Source organism: Carettochelys insculpta, chromosome 1, assembly GCF_033958435.1.
Source record: "Carettochelys insculpta isolate YL-2023 chromosome 1, ASM3395843v1, whole genome shotgun sequence".
Lineage (NCBI taxonomy): Eukaryota > Metazoa > Chordata > Testudines > Carettochelyidae > Carettochelys > Carettochelys insculpta.
This window is the reverse complement of record NC_134137.1, coordinates 280,494,275-280,509,225: the sequence shown is the minus strand read 5'-3', so window position 1 is coordinate 280,509,225 and position 14,951 is coordinate 280,494,275. Positions and strand designations below refer to the sequence as shown.

At 51.8% G+C, this 14,951-nt stretch overlaps 1 protein-coding gene across 1 annotated transcript; it reads left to right on the top strand.

Moving 5' to 3' along the window:
- Positions 1-1,776: 1,776 nt before the first annotated feature.
- Positions 1,777-11,719, top strand: SLC16A8 (solute carrier family 16 member 8). The gene is made up of 4 exons (XM_074983899.1): positions 1,777-2,005; positions 2,798-2,941; positions 4,950-5,822; positions 11,328-11,719. The coding sequence occupies exons 1-4, from the start codon at positions 1,777-1,779 to the stop codon at positions 11,717-11,719; spliced, it is 1,638 nt and encodes a 545-aa protein (XP_074840000.1).
- Positions 11,720-14,951: the final 3,232 nt, after the last annotated feature.

The following is a 14,951-nucleotide window of genomic DNA, read 5'->3' as shown; positions in this document are numbered from 1 at the left end:
CCGTGCCCGGGCCAGGAGTAAGCAAGTACTATGTGTTAGAGGTTGGAGTGAGGGCCCTACCAAGTTCATGGCCATGAAAAATGTGTCAAGAGCCATGAAATCTGGTCTCTCGCACTGTGAAATCTGGCATGTTGTGGGCTTTTAGTCCATACAACACAGATTTCACAGGCAAGACCAGCGTGTCTTAAATTCAGGTCTTGACCCAAGAAAGAGCTCAGCGGGGTGTGTGTGTGTGAGAGAGAGAGAGAGAGAGCGAGAGAGAGAGTCTGTGCTGACTTCAAAGGTGGATGGCCAGAGAGTGGCCTTTGTTATCCAAGCATCCAGCTGCAAAGGCAAATGTGTTACCAGCAGCAGTGCAGACGTACGAGTGGTAATACCATAGCATGCCATGCTTCCTGTGGCGCTGCTGCTCTCAGAGCAAGGTAGTCAGACGGGGTGGCTGCTGACTGAGGACCTCTGGGGTCACCAGCCCTGCTTCCACCCGTAAATACAAACCCAGGTAGCTGGACAGTGGCAGCTTCTGGCTGAGGGCCTAGCTCTAAAGGCAGCAGCATAGATGTGAGGGTGGCAGTACCACACCAGACCACTCTTACTTCTGTGCTGCTGCTGGTAGCAGCTTTGCCATCAGAGCTGGGCTCCCAGCCAGCAGCTGCTGCTTTCCAGCTGCTCAGCTCTGAAGGCAGCACAAAGTAAGGGTAGCAGTACTGAGCTGCAATCCCACCCCCTCAAATATTCTTGCAAGCCCCACGCAACAACTTTTTGGATCAGGACCCCTATAATTTTAACACCATGGGATTTCTGATTTAAATAGCTGAAATAATGAAATGTATCACTTTTAATATCCTACGCCTGCAAAATTGACCAAAATGGATTGTGAATTTGGAAGGGCCCTAGTTCTAACCAAAGCACAGAGTGTGTTCCTACAGCAACCTGGAAAAATTATTTGGCAAGGAGAGAGGCTGTCCTCCCTGTGCTTTTGGTTTATGCTCATGACAGTGATGCTCTCCTGACGGATGCCCTGGCACAGTCTGCAGCAGTGAGAAACAACAAACCCAGCTTAGCCAGTTGGAACGAAATTCTTGGCCAGCTTAAGGCTCCCAACAGAAATTCACAAGATGCACCCCCCTCCCCACCAAAAAAACACCTGCCTTTGTTCTGACCATGCCATTTGGGTACCGAGCCCTAATCCCTCCAGCATGCAACTGCCCTAGAGCTCCAGCTTGCACCAACACCCGCCTTTAAAAATCCATCTCCTCAGCAGCTCAGCAAGTGGGTGGGAGGGCAGGCGGTCTGCAGCACTTTTGGGCCTTTCGGGACAGCGAGTGGTATGATGGAGCAGGTCTAATAAGGGAGCAGCTAGAGGCTCCGGCCTAAACCAGAGCCCTGTTGGGCAAAGACTGTGCAAACACAGCTGGAGAGAGAGTCCTCAAAGAGCCTCCAGGGTAACTCACCATTGTAGCCAAAGTCAGAGGGGACCCAAGCACAGTGAGCTGACATGACTTGTCCAAGGTCACCCAGCAGTGGCAAAGGGCTGGGAATAGAGCCTAGGTCTCCTACTGCACTGCACTAACCACTAGCCCATGCTGCAGCTCCAAGTGATGCGAGGGCAATGATGGGGGCAAATACTAGCACAAGTAAATCTGAACAGGATGGAGCTGCCCTTGTATCTGTGTGTCTTGTCTGTTCTTCTCTTCCTGAAGCTCCTGGAGAATCAGTCGCTACTGCACATTCTCCCCATCCCTGCTTGGCATCTGGGGCCCTCACCCAAACTAGAAAATGGGAAGGTCTGACCCAGAGGAGGTCCAGCTGCCAGCTATAGTGAAGCCTCCTGATGGTGGCTGGGGCTGGATAGTGCTGCTGGGCTGCTTTGTCATCACTGGCTTCTCCTACGCCTTCCCTAAGGCAGTGAGTGTCTACTTCAAGGAGCTGATGCATGACTTTCACGTGGGCTACAGTGACACAGCCTGGATCTCCTCAATCATGCTGGCCATGCTGTATGGCACAGGTGAGAGTGGCAGCAGGAGGCCCCAGCTCCTTCCAACAATCTCCTCTTACCTCAGCCCTCCCCCATTCAAATGCACACATGGCACAGAGAGCTGCCTTCTCCTTTGGGTCTTCAGCTGTCTCTTTCTGCTTCCCCACCAAATACAAAGGGGCAGGGTAACAGACCAACACCCCTCACAGCAGTGGATGAATGTTACACACCACATAGAGATAGAAGAGACCTTGGGAGGTCATCAAATCCAGCTCCCTTCCCTCTTGGGAGGGCCAAGCACTATTGCTTTCCCCCCACATTTGCCCTAGCTCCCTAAATGGCCCCCTCAAGGATTGAACTCACATCTGTGGGTTTAGCATGCCAAAGCTCAATCCACTGAGCTATCCCTCCCCTTAGGTTGCTGATTTATGTTCCCAAGACCCCACGTCTCAGGAATCTGCCCTCCATTGGCAGCTCATTGTCTTCTCCTGAGTTCCATTCCTTGGTCAGCCAGAGGGGGCCCCTCATCCCTTTTGTTCCCCTTACTAAAGCTCAGTGCAGCTGTCTCCATGTTACCTCAAGTCTTTTCTTGATGAGGAAAGAGGGAATCAAAGCCAGGTCCCCCTCAGGGCAGTGTGCAGCCAGAGCTCCTGTGGGCCACCCCCTGGAGCTGATTCTCCTCCACAGAGCACAGCTGATGGCAAGGGAGGGAGACGTCCTTTGTCCATTCTGCAGTCACTTGCTGCAAGGGTGTGGACACATTGCTCACTCACTCCTAGCTGCCCTAATTCCTTGTTTTCTGGCTGCTCTGCTTCCATTCAGGGCCTGTGAGCAGCATCATGGTGAACCAATTTGGGTGCCGGCCTGTGATGCTTGTCGGGGGGCTCCTGGCATCAGCCGGTATGATCCTGGCTTCTTTCACCACCACCATTATTGAGCTGTACCTCACGGCTGGCATGCTGACAGGTGAGAGCCCTATAGCTTGTGTGGGCAGGTGCTGCATCAGCAGGAGATGCGCCTGTTGTATCCAATCAGCTTGAGCATGGGGCTGGGAGGATGATGTAGAGTGGGACGGAGACGAAAGAGACACACAGATGTCTAACCAGCCCGGTGACTGGAGATGTATAAGTATGTGAAGGCACAGAGGGGAGGGAAACAACAGGGGGATGGAGAGGCCCTGTCCATGCTTCCTCTGGATCTGTGTGAGCAAGACACATGCTTAAAGGCAGTTTAGGCATGCTACTGCCAGAGCTTCCCTGAGGGAGACAAGGGGTGGCAGGGAGAGAGAGGAGTTGTGGGTCTGATGGAGAAATAAAGAAGTCTAGATCCATGGAAGGATTACATGGCCACAGGGGAAGGGAAGTAGAGACTAGCTACGTCTACACGTGAAGGCTACATCGAAGTAGCCTATTTCGATGTGGAGGCATCGAAATAGGCTATTTCGATGAATAACGTCTACACGTCCTCCAGGGCTGGCAACGTCGATGTTCAACATCGACGTTGCGCAGCACCACATCAAAATAGGCGCAGCGAGGGAACGTCTACACGCCAAAGTAGCACACATCGAAATAAGGGTGCCAGGCACAGCTGCAGACAGGGTCACAGGGCGGACTCAACAGCAAGCCGCTCCCTTAAAGGGCCCCTCCCAGACACACTTGCACTAAACAGCACAAGATCCACAGAGCCGACAACTGGTTGCAGACCCTGTGCATGCAGCACGGACCCCCAGCTGCAGCAGCAGCAGCCAGAAGCCCTGGGCTAAAGGCTGCTGCACACGGTGACCATAGATCCCCGCAGGGGCTGGAGAGAGAGCGTCTCTCAACCCCTCAGCTGATGGCCACCATGGAGGACCCCGCTATTTCGATGTTGTGGGACGCGCAACGACTACATGTTCCCTACTTCGACGTTGAACGTCGAAGTAGGGCGCTATTCCCATCCCCTCATGGGGTTAGCGACTTCGACGTCTCACCGCCTAACGTCGATGTTAACATCGAAATAGTGCCCAACACGTGTAGCCGTGACGGGCGCTATTTCGAGGTTAGTGCCGCTACTTCGAAGTAGCGTGCACGTGTAGACACGGCTACTGAGCGAGAAACACCAGGTTCATGGCCTGGTTTGTTTCTCCCTTTGCTCTGGAGAACCAGAATTTCATTTCTAAGGGAAGTTCTCCTGCCTGTGGACATGCTCAGGGAGCTGAGGTGGCTGTTGGGAAGCACAGGACACAAGCTTCCTGGCACTGGCACTTGAGGCTGGAGGAGAGCGAGAGGAGCTGTCCAAGCTGCTGGCCTCCATCTGGAGCTGCACAGATGGAATCAGAGCTGGCCCAGGGTCGTCAGTGTTCAAGGATGCTAGTCTCAAGTGCTGGCAGGAGAAACACCTTCCTTCTGGCTCATCACTTGGGCTGGAGAGGGAACTCTGCGCAGCCTTCTTTACATGGTGGCAGAGTCATTGTGGCATGGACTGGGGTGGGGAGGGAGGGGAAACACTGAGACACTGAAGGGGCGTGTGAGAAGAGAAACATGCTCCAGGAAGAAGAAGAACTCACAGTAACAGATAATAACCTACTGGTCTATTAACATTTTCTCTTCTAGGTGCAATTTGGCAATGGAACAGCCTGAAGTGGGGGGTCCCAGGGCAACTGGTTAAGAGTTTGAAGGGTCATAGCTCAAGTAAAGTGATGACAGAGCAGTCCTCAGACAGGCGCTCAGGGAAAGGCCTGCCAGTTAGAACTGGGTAGCTCAAGGCAGATGAAGGGGACAGGTCCTGGTCCTGCCTCCGCCTATGTGATTCATACAGTAACTCACGTAGGAGAGTCAGAGACTTGGGAAGAGGATGTAAACCGCATGATGGGGGCTTTCAGCTAGATGTGCACGTGCCATGTCAGAGATGTTTGCATATGTTATGGCCCCCTTGTCTCCATGGTCTCACACCCATTACTCTCTCCATCTCTTCCTTCCACTGTCCCTGCACACAGGCCTAGGGATGGCTCTGAACTTCCAGCCTTCCCTGATCATGCTGGGCACCTACTTTGACAAACGCAGACCTCTGGCCAATGGGCTCGCTGCAGCTGGGAGCCCTGTCTTCCTCTCAGCCCTCTCTCCACTGGGGCAGGTCTTGCTCGAGAAGTTTGGCTGGCGAGGCGGGTTCCTCATCATGGGGGGATTGCTGCTGAACTGCTGCACCTGCGGAGCTGTTATGAGACCCCTCGAGGCAGGGATGAAGCAGAAGATGGAGAGAGTTCAGGACAAATATGAAGCCAAGGAGATGCTGCCCATGGGGGAAAAGGCAGAGGAAGTCATAAACACCATTGACGGAGCCAAGCAGTCAAAGAGAAAAACCAAGAAGCAACAGCAGCCCAGGAAAGGAAAGAAGCTATTGGATTTTTCTATCTTTTCCAACAGGGGGTTTGTCATTTACTCCATTGCAAAATTCATCATGGTCTTGGGGCTCTTTGTGCCCCCTATATTGCTGGTCAATTATGCCAAAGACACCGGGGTACCAGACACAGAAGCTGCCTTCCTGCTGTCCATCATTGGCTTCATTGACATCTTTGCCCGCCCATCGTGTGGAGTGCTGGCTGGGCTGAAGTGGATGCGTCCCCATGTTGCCTACTTATTCAGCTTTGCTATGCTCTTCAATGGCCTGACAGACATCTTCAGCGCCAGGGCTAGCAATTACACAGCGCTGGTCATCTTCTGCATCTTCTTTGGCATCTCCTACGGCATGGTGGGGGCACTGCAGTTTGAGGTGCTCATGGCCATTGTCGGATCCCAGAAGTTCCCCAGTGCTATTGGGCTGGTCCTGCTCATCGAAGCCTGTGCTGTGCTCATTGGGCCACCCTCAGCAGGTAGGTATGTGTTTTAGAGAGCTGTTGGTCATCCAGCTGCCCTCCCTGTCTGACACTGGGAACCTTGACCAACAGGGTAACACCAGTGGTCAGGTCCTCACCTCCTGACGTTTTAGATGCACGTTTCTAGCTATAATTTGTGATTGGTGGAATGGCATCCATAGCATCCTAGATATCAGGGCAAGGTGGGGTGGGTTCAGCACATGGCATCTGAAGGGCTCAATTCTTTAATTCCTTGAGGGAGAGGACATGTAAGCAGCTTACCGAAGAACTGAAGGGAGCTGACTGATTCAACTACTATTTTTAGTAAGGAATGAATAAGGGACTACTTCACTGCCTCTGTTTGCCCAAGTGGGAACACAAGGTGCTCCTGTTTTATTACGTGTGTGTGAAGGGACATACACTTCTTATATTTAATCAATTTTTCACAAAGTGTACTTCAGCAGTAATAAAACACTGAGGTGGTCTTTCATTGCAATTGTCCCTATTAAAAAAAAAGATAATCCGAAATAAAGGATCTGAGTTCAACCCAATGCACAACAAAACTGACGTAACCAGTGTGCTGAGATCCTTTCAGAGAATTCTATTAGTTTTGCTTGTAAAAAAAGTTAGCTGTTATGAGCAGTTAGTTACGGTTATCTGTAGTGAAATCTACCCCTCTGATATCCGTTAATTCTGGCCTACCGCAGCCCCTTCTGTTCCACAAGCTGGACCTTTGCATAGGTAGAGGAGAAGATTATGTTGTCGTTAAAAGCTCGTAAATATTGCAAAAGGCATTTGTGAGCATTAACATGACTAAAGGCAGCAACCTCTCATTAGTATTCACAGTCCTTGTGCTTTGCTAGTGCGCCTATTTGTGAGTGTGACTATTTTTGCTCATGGAACGCACAAGTCTTGTGACTGTTGGTACAATGAATCCCTGACGGAATTCCGCACAGCACCATCTCAGAATCTTTTTAGAAAGAGATGATTCAGCGTCTCAGTCAATCAGGGAGCAGAGCCAGGGTATTGGTATAACAGGCACAGGAAGGGTGCTGAGGGCCATTGAACCAAACTGTAACCCACAAATATGGTGGAAACCCCTTCCAGCCAGGAGGTGTGGGAGCAGCCCTAGTTCCAGGACCTATGGAGTGGCAGCAATACCCTATGAGTAAGGTGGGATGCTCACTCGCTCTTTATAACTAATAGCGAATGGTTCGTTCCCTTGGGAGGGAGTAGCTTGCATAAAGTGGTTGATGAGCGTGGTCACTCCTTGTCAAGGGCTATGAGTGGATAACTTGCAAACAGAAAAACAAGGGCACATTTACTGACTACATTATTTGTTGAGCTTTCTCTGGTGTGTCGTAGGTCAATGCCTAGCGGGGCCCAGACTCTGCTCCTTGCCTTTACGCAAATTTGAACCCCTATCTCCAGCCCTGGCGTGACAGTGCACAGCATGAATGAGCTCCTCCCCAGCCATCCCACTGCCATGTGAAATAAAACCCTCCGCCAGCACCGAGGCTCCCGAAATGGAGTCCCCAACCCCTGTGGATTATGAAGGGTGGGGTTCATCCCTTGAGCCAGGACTGGGATGTGCCAGAACAGCACTCCTGCATTTTTGTTGCACGGAGGGCACCATTTTGTTTGCCAAATGGCACGCTCCACACACTGTGACCTCCCACAGGGTGGGGCTGTTCCAGTAGGACCAGAAACAACAGAGGTCCAGGACCCTTAGGAATCATCTACCGTGCAGCAGGAAGTTGATTTAAGCTATGCAACACCAATTATATGAATAACTTAGCCAGGGGGGTCAACATACCTTAGGTTGTGTTACTGCGGGTTCGACACCCTGGGGTGCAGATGGGAGAAACTCTCCCACTGATTTCCCTTACACTTCTCATCCCGGGGATAGTAAGAGGGTTGGCTGGAGAGCGATCTGTGGTGGATGTGGCAGGTCTTCATTAGACATGCTAAATCAACCACCGGTGGATGGATTGGAGGCATGGATCGGGGCAGTACCACGGATGTAGCCTTAGTAAGATGCCAAAGGCATTGTTTGGGAACCACTGCACTACAGCCACTGAAGGCAAATGATTACAGCAAGGGAGGTTTAGGTTAGCCATGAGGAAAAGCCTTCCTGTCAGGGTAATTAGGCACTGGATCAAATTACCTAGATTGTGGAATCTCCATCACTGGAGACTTTTCAGAACAGGTTAAACAAACAGCTGGCAGGGATGGGATAGATAATACTTAGGCCTGTCTCAGCAGGGAGCTGGGCCAGAAGCCTTTTACTGTGGGCAGTGGATATCAAAGGCAGGGGAAGGCTAACCACCCCCATGCTTGGCCCCCAGGCCTCTTCTTACTTCCCAGCAGCGCTGTGCTGCAGAGCAGAGAGCTCATCCCCAATGGCCAGCGCCCCAGACTGGGACTAATGAGAGACACCTGTTGCTGGGGCGGGCAGATGCCTGGCACTCTTCTGGCACGACAACGGCTTGGCCTTACATGTGAGCTTGGGGGGAGCACACTGCTCACCCGCCTGCCAGATGCTCCAGGGCTGGGGGTGAGGGGCTGTGCGGCATGCCCAGCATACTGTGGGGGTGGGGAGCTGTCAGCTGTGTGGAGGGAAGGGTGGGACCTCGGGCAGGAGGGGCTGGGTGAGCAATGGACTAGCCTTCCAAGCCCTGGGTTCACCCACCACCCGCACCTCCTGTGAGTCCTTCCAGGCCTACACATCTGTGATATCTGTGACCGTAGAGACGAAAGGACCAGATCTATGCCTTAGTTTGGGTCACTGTGGCAACCCTCACCAGACACCACCATTTCCTGGCACTTCTTTTCTGAGCCAAACAGGAACAAGCTTAGTTCCCAGACCCAAGTATGGGGACACCTACCCACTACAGGACGACTGCTGAAATAGCTTGTGAGAGACAAGTGATGTTTCATGAGGCTTAAAGAAGCAGATATGGTGGGAGGAAAGGCACATTAGCTAGCTGGTGGGCCTGGCAGCATCCAGAGCTTGGTGCCATTGTAACTGCCCAAGGGCAGACTTCAACCTCGGACTTCTGGAGCATAGTGTAGCCTCTACAGTTTGAGCTAAAAGCCAGCTAGCTCTGAGCCAAGGCTGCAGAGGAGGCTCATTCTTTCTCCTTATAAGAGGTCTAGGTGCCATTATGTGGGACAACAAGAAGTCCTGTGGCAACTTATAGACTAACAGATATTTTGGAGCATAAGCTTTTGTGGGCAAAGACCTGCTTCATCAGATGCGTCTGATGGGCTTTTGCCCACGGAAGGTTATGCTCCAAATTACCTGTTAGTCTATAAGGTGCCACAGGACTTCTTGTTGTTTATGAAGATACAGACTAACTTGGCTACCCCTCTGATACATGGGACAGTGATCCACACCCAGTAGGTGTGTGGCTTACACATTACAGCCAAAATGCAAAGAGTGAGGAAACTGGGCCCAATAGCACTAGAAAGAAAAAGACAGAACGTGGCTGTGAAGGGATCTGAGCTGCCTGGAAAGGGAGAGATGTTCTGTCTCCTCTCCATTTACGCCCAAGCTTTAAGACAAGATGGGACAGGTCTGCCTCTGGCAAAAGACCCTCCCGGATGCCCCCAGTTGCGCTACAAAGATGTCTGCAAGAGAGACCTCAGAGAGGTAGACATCGAGCTGGACAACTGGGAAGAACTAGCAGACGACCGCAGCAGATGGAGGCCGGGGTTACACAAGGGCCTTCAGAAGGGCGAGATGAGGATCAGACAGCTAGCAGAGGAGAAGCGAGCGCACAGAAAGCACACTAAGGACTTGCCAGACACCCATCACATCTGCAAGAGATGCAGCAAGGACTGTCGCTCTAGTGTGGGTCTTCATAGTCACAGTAGACGCTGTAAATGAAGTCCTCAATTGAAACTATAAAGGGCATGATCCATAGTCTATGCAGACTGAAGGATGCCTACTACTACTAGTCAGACCTGTATAACACAGGCCAAAGAGCCTCAGCTAGCTACTCCCACACGGGGTTCGGTAATGGATGGCTTAGTCAAACACACCTTGGCTACGTCCACACGTGCCCCAAACTTCGAAATGGCCATGCAAATGGCCATTTCGAAGTTTTCTAATGAAGCGCTGAAATGCATATTCAGCGCTTCATTAGCATGCGGGCGGCAGCGGCGCTTCGAAATTGACGCGGCTCGCCGCCGCGCGGCTCGTCGCCGCGCGGCTCGTTGCCACGCGGCTCGTCCAGACAGGGCTACTTTTTGAAAGGACCCCACCTACTTCGAAGTCCTCTTATTCCCACAAGTTCATGGGAATAAGGGGACTTCAAAGTAGGCGGGGTCCTTTCGAAAAGGAGCCCCGTCGGGAGGAGACGCCCGGCGGCGAGCCACGTCAATTTCGAAGCACCGCTGCCGCCCGCATGCTAATGAAGCGCTGAATATGCATTTCAGCACTTCATTAGTAAACTTCGAAATGGCCATTTGCATGGCCATTTCGAAGTTTGGGGCACGTGTAGACACGGCCCTTCTGAGAAGCAGCCAGTTGTGATTGGAAGAGGGTTAGGGTTATTTGGGCAAGTTGATACATAACAGTGCAGTGGGACAACGACAAGAGTGGGATGGAGAAAGGGGCTAGGGTACTGCAGCAACGATAGATACTGGGACCCACTTTGTATGACGAGAGCTGTTTGTTTGTAACCAAGGCTATTGCAGTAACCGTGGCAGTATGGAACTGTGGCTAAGCTCATATGTTCAGCCTGTGCCACCCAGAACAGAAGTTAGCCCCTGGTGCCTGGCAGCGGTCGGGGCTTGATGGTGGGGGACACTTCAATCTATTGTATAACACAAGTGATCTGCGTCCAGGGAGCAGAAAATGAGCGAAAAGAAAGAAGGGATGTAACAGAGTCACTGTGCTTGGCATACCCCAACTTAGTCACTCCTTGGTCCACAGGGTTGAGGGGATGACAGGCCTTTGCCGTGTGTTAAGATTTGCCCCCGACTATTCCCTACCCTTTACTCAGCCTGTAGTCAGATAGAGAGTCCCACCACACACACAGGACAATCCTGTCTTTTCACAGAGTTATCCCATAAGTCCTATTCCATGGGCCAATTCAAAGAGCGCCCAGTAGTGGGTTCAAACATGGTGCCACAGCATTGTATCTAACTCCATTGCTGCTTCTGAGTCAGCATACCCTGCTGCTGGGAAGCTGGGCTGGAGTGGTGTCAGACCACGGTACAATTGTGTCAGGATGACTTTACCCTTACAGAATAAAGGCAAATTAGCAGCTACAAGCAGTGCCACTGTCTTGCCTCTTGGATCACATCCCCGCTGTTTTTCTCAGCCAACACAGAACACGTTGGCCTGGGCTTTGCTGAGCGTAATTCTGAGTATCCCAATGGATAAGGCTCCAGTCTCTCGCCCAAGGAAATTATTCCCCAGCTGAAGACGGCACATTGAAGTACTGATCCCTATAGTCATTGGAAAAGAGTTGATGATTGTCTAACACTAATTATTTCTCATTTGACTCTCAGGACGGTTGGTGGATGCATTCAAAAACTACGCAGTCATCTTCTACCTGGCAGGCTCAGAGGTTGTACTCTCGTCCCTCTTCCTGGGCATGGCTACCTACTGCTGCCTGAATCAGGGGAAGAAGCCACCCCAGCCAGAGAAGTCCCCTTCGGTCAGGGGTGGCAGTGACACCGAAGAGGCAGAGTCAGATGTGCAGGAAGTGGAGGATCACACTGGTGACAACCACCACCTATCTGACAGCACCAATTCGGCTGTTGTCATAGATAGTGATGCGGTGAACCACGTAGCAGAGGACCATAGTGCGGATGGGGTTGAGCAGCCTGTGGGTGAGGGGGCAGCCCCAACCCCAGGTGACTGCGACTCTGGCCAGACAGTGGAGAAAGAAAGTTTCTAGCAAGTGAAGAGCCAGGAGGATGGGACAATGCTAAAATGTGTGGCTGGCCTGGTCTGGAGATAAGGATACGGGTTGGATGGGGCGGAAGCTATGGGGGAGGAGTTGCAAGGAACAAGGGACTGATTCCAAGAAGAGCAGAATCTTTATATGGAAATGTGTGCGTGTGTGTGCATGCATAATGGTATCCTGCAAATACATTGATGTATTCAACACAGGCACAAAGAAGCTGAACCCCAGCCTCGCCCACCAATGGTCCCATATTTTTAAATGGCAGCAGAAGCAGCCAATGAATGTTCGTTTTCCCTTGGCTTTGTCACACTAAGGCAGAATTAGGGGCTCTCCCCCATCATATCTGCTACTGTTTACTCAGTCTTCAATGCCTCTCCTCACCTGCTTCTGCTGTCAGGCCAGACCCAGCTTCATAGACCCCAGAAGGGCAGAAGACGCCACTTTGAACTTGCCCATTCTAAGAGGAAGCAGGGTGGTTTAGGCTCTTGTGGCAGCAGCTGATGACGTAGGGAAAAAGAGCAGGAGAGCAGCTATAGAAACTGCCTTATTTCAGGTGAACAAGCTCTCTGTCCTTGACTCCAGCCATAACCAAGGCTTCAGAGAACATACTGCCTAAGAAGGGGGAGGCTATGCCTAAAAGTGATGGGGAAGGACTTTGTTTCTGACCCCAGCTCGAGATCTGCTGATTCTAAAACCAAGTGGGTTGTGATGGTTCATGAGCAAGGAGGAAGAAAAGGTCTGGTTAAGGGCACAAAGTGAGGAAACACAGGCAAAGGAAACAGGGGTGCAGGGGGTGCTGCAAAACCCCCAGATTTTGCAGCTGGTGCCTCCACTGCTGGCTCCACAGTGGGCGGGGCAGGGCACAGCCACCTGGGGTCCCAGCCCCCTCACCCAGGGGCTCTGCTGCTGGTTCCAGGGGCCTGGCTGCTGGCCCCTCGCTCAGGGGATTTACTGCTGATCCCAGGGTCCCAGCTGTGAGCCCCTCACCCACGGTCCTGGTCATAAGCCCTGCTGCCACCTGGGGTCCCAACCACTGGCCCCACTGGCACCTGGGTTCCTGGCTGCTGGCCTGGGGGTTCCATGCCTGTTCTGTAGCTGCCCCCATCTGTAGCGGCCTGGCCAGTGAGGAGCAAGGACCAGCTCAGGATGCCCACCCTAAAAAATGGTTCCAACACCACTGCAAGGGAACAATCACACAAAATGCCATTAGGTAGCAACTACCCTGAAGCTGAATCTTACAGACAGGAGTACTCCAGGCCCTCTTCTCCAATGGCCAAATTAAAGCGGAGAGAGCGGAGGACATGCAAGGGGGAGCAAGGCTGAGCAGGGAGAGTTTCTCTTCAGGGCCCACGAAAAACATGCTTGGTCTTGGGGGGTTAGCCACGTGGCAGCAATGCTACAAGAGGTTTTGGAGGAATGTGTGTTGAACTAAAAGAAAACCCCTTACATAAAGGAATCAATGCTCAGGCAGAAGAAGAAACAGCAGCCAGTGGCTGCAATGAATGAGGGTGTTTGAGCAAGGAGTAAATCAGGATTAAGAGGTGGATTTCTGGATTCTAAGAGAACAACCTTCCCTCGCATGCTTAAACCATATTTAATCCGCTTTAGAATTGGGTCTACTACAATGCTCCCAGCCAAAGCCCTTCCTTCCAGGTTCCTGAATTACCTCACCTCAAACACCCCATGGCAGTGCCTCAGGGGACCTATTACAACATCAAGGGAGCAGAAGCCAGAAGGCTGTATGGCCGGGCTCTCAAGAGCTGCAGAATGGGCCTTTCACTTCAGATTGGTGGCTCAGATGTGAACTAGGGGCTAGGAATTAGAGCCATTCCTATATGATCACCCATCCAAACTGTATTTGGTAGGGTGAGCGTGGAGGTTGCACTCTAACTGCTACTGCACAAACCACCAAACCACAAGAAGCATGGATGTGCTGCAGTAAGGCCAGTTTTAGAAGCACGAGACCTGCAACTAAGATGTTCTCTCTCTCACTCACTCACACACCCTCTGTGTGCCAGGTTCAGCCTGTGACTTTCAACCTGCACTAAGTTCACATTAAAAGTGGTCCCACAAGCTCTCCCCAGCCAAATCTGACCATTTCTAGAGTACCTAGACATGTGCTAGAAAAGGAGTCAGACTAGGTAGTGGAAGGTCTCATCCATCTCTCTTTTCCTGACACTACATGGGAGTACAACTTCTGTGGCTTTGGCCAACCGCGCACTTTTAAATGACTGAAGAGAAGGTACCTCCAACTTGCCTCTTGGGAAACTAAGCCAGTTAAATAGATCTTTCTGGCAGCAAATGATTCCCACAATCCAGTGGGATGAAAGGGCTACATCCTGGTGGCAGGTTCCCACTCCCCTGCTCATTCAAGTCTTGTTGCTCTTCTAAACCCGACCTTGCTGCAGCAATCAATGCCACTTGTGATTTGGTGGCTTGGGCAGTAGCAGCTGGACTGCAACCTCCTGCTGTGCCTCACCAAATTTGGGTTTGGTAGGTTATCTTGTAATCATTTCCTTCGCCCAGTTTCAGCCCCTGGAGTTTAAGTCCACCACCCCTCTGCCGGATTCTGCCCCCTGAGGTAGACCGCACAAAGCTGGAGCTGGGGATTCTTTTGTAATAGCAACTCAGCAGGCTGCAGAGCTACTTTATACTGGCCTATGCATCAGAACCTGGCCCAGGAATACAGCACTTGGGGAGCAGTGGGAGGATATAAGCAGTTTGTTGTATGGGCAACTTAAAGCAGGTATCAGGCTGTGCTAACTCCCAGATGCAGAGTGTTTTCCCCCATTGCCAGCAGCTATGAAGGTGGTGTAAAGCCACCTTTGCTGCTCCCCCTTCCAAACTGCACCGAACACAGCTTACCATAGCTCAGGCCCTGCCCGGCACTCCATAATGCTTCTCCAGCAGACTCTTCCTACACACACTCGGTCCCTCCAGTTCCTTAATTACTGAGTTCGCTCCTGTCCAACTTCCATTCCACCAGCGACCATCTGGACTCCAGGACCCCGCTGCAGGACAAAGCAGGAGGGCTGCTTTTGAAAAGGAAAGTTGGCGCCATCGCACTGCATTGTGTCATTCCTACTGGGATGCCAACCAGTCGGCCCTCTACCCTTCCGAACTCAAACAGAGCTCATGGAGAGATGGTGTAGCCAGAGAGGGTGAGATGTGGTTTGCTGGATCTCCATCAAACTCCACCACTGGCATCTTCCATTCCTATCAG

Bases quoted from the DNA above. Each gene is read 5' to 3' on its own strand.
- SLC16A8 (XM_074983899.1), top strand. From the start codon at position 1,777: ATGGGAAGGTCTGACCCAGAGGAGGTCCAGCTGCCAGCTATAGTGAAG. The intron at 2,006-2,797 runs GTGAGAGTGGCA...GCTTCCATTCAG, and splicing joins GGCCATGCTGTATGGCACAG to GGCCTGTGAGCAGCATCATG. The intron at 2,942-4,949 runs GTGAGAGCCCTA...CCCTGCACACAG, and splicing joins CACGGCTGGCATGCTGACAG to GCCTAGGGATGGCTCTGAAC.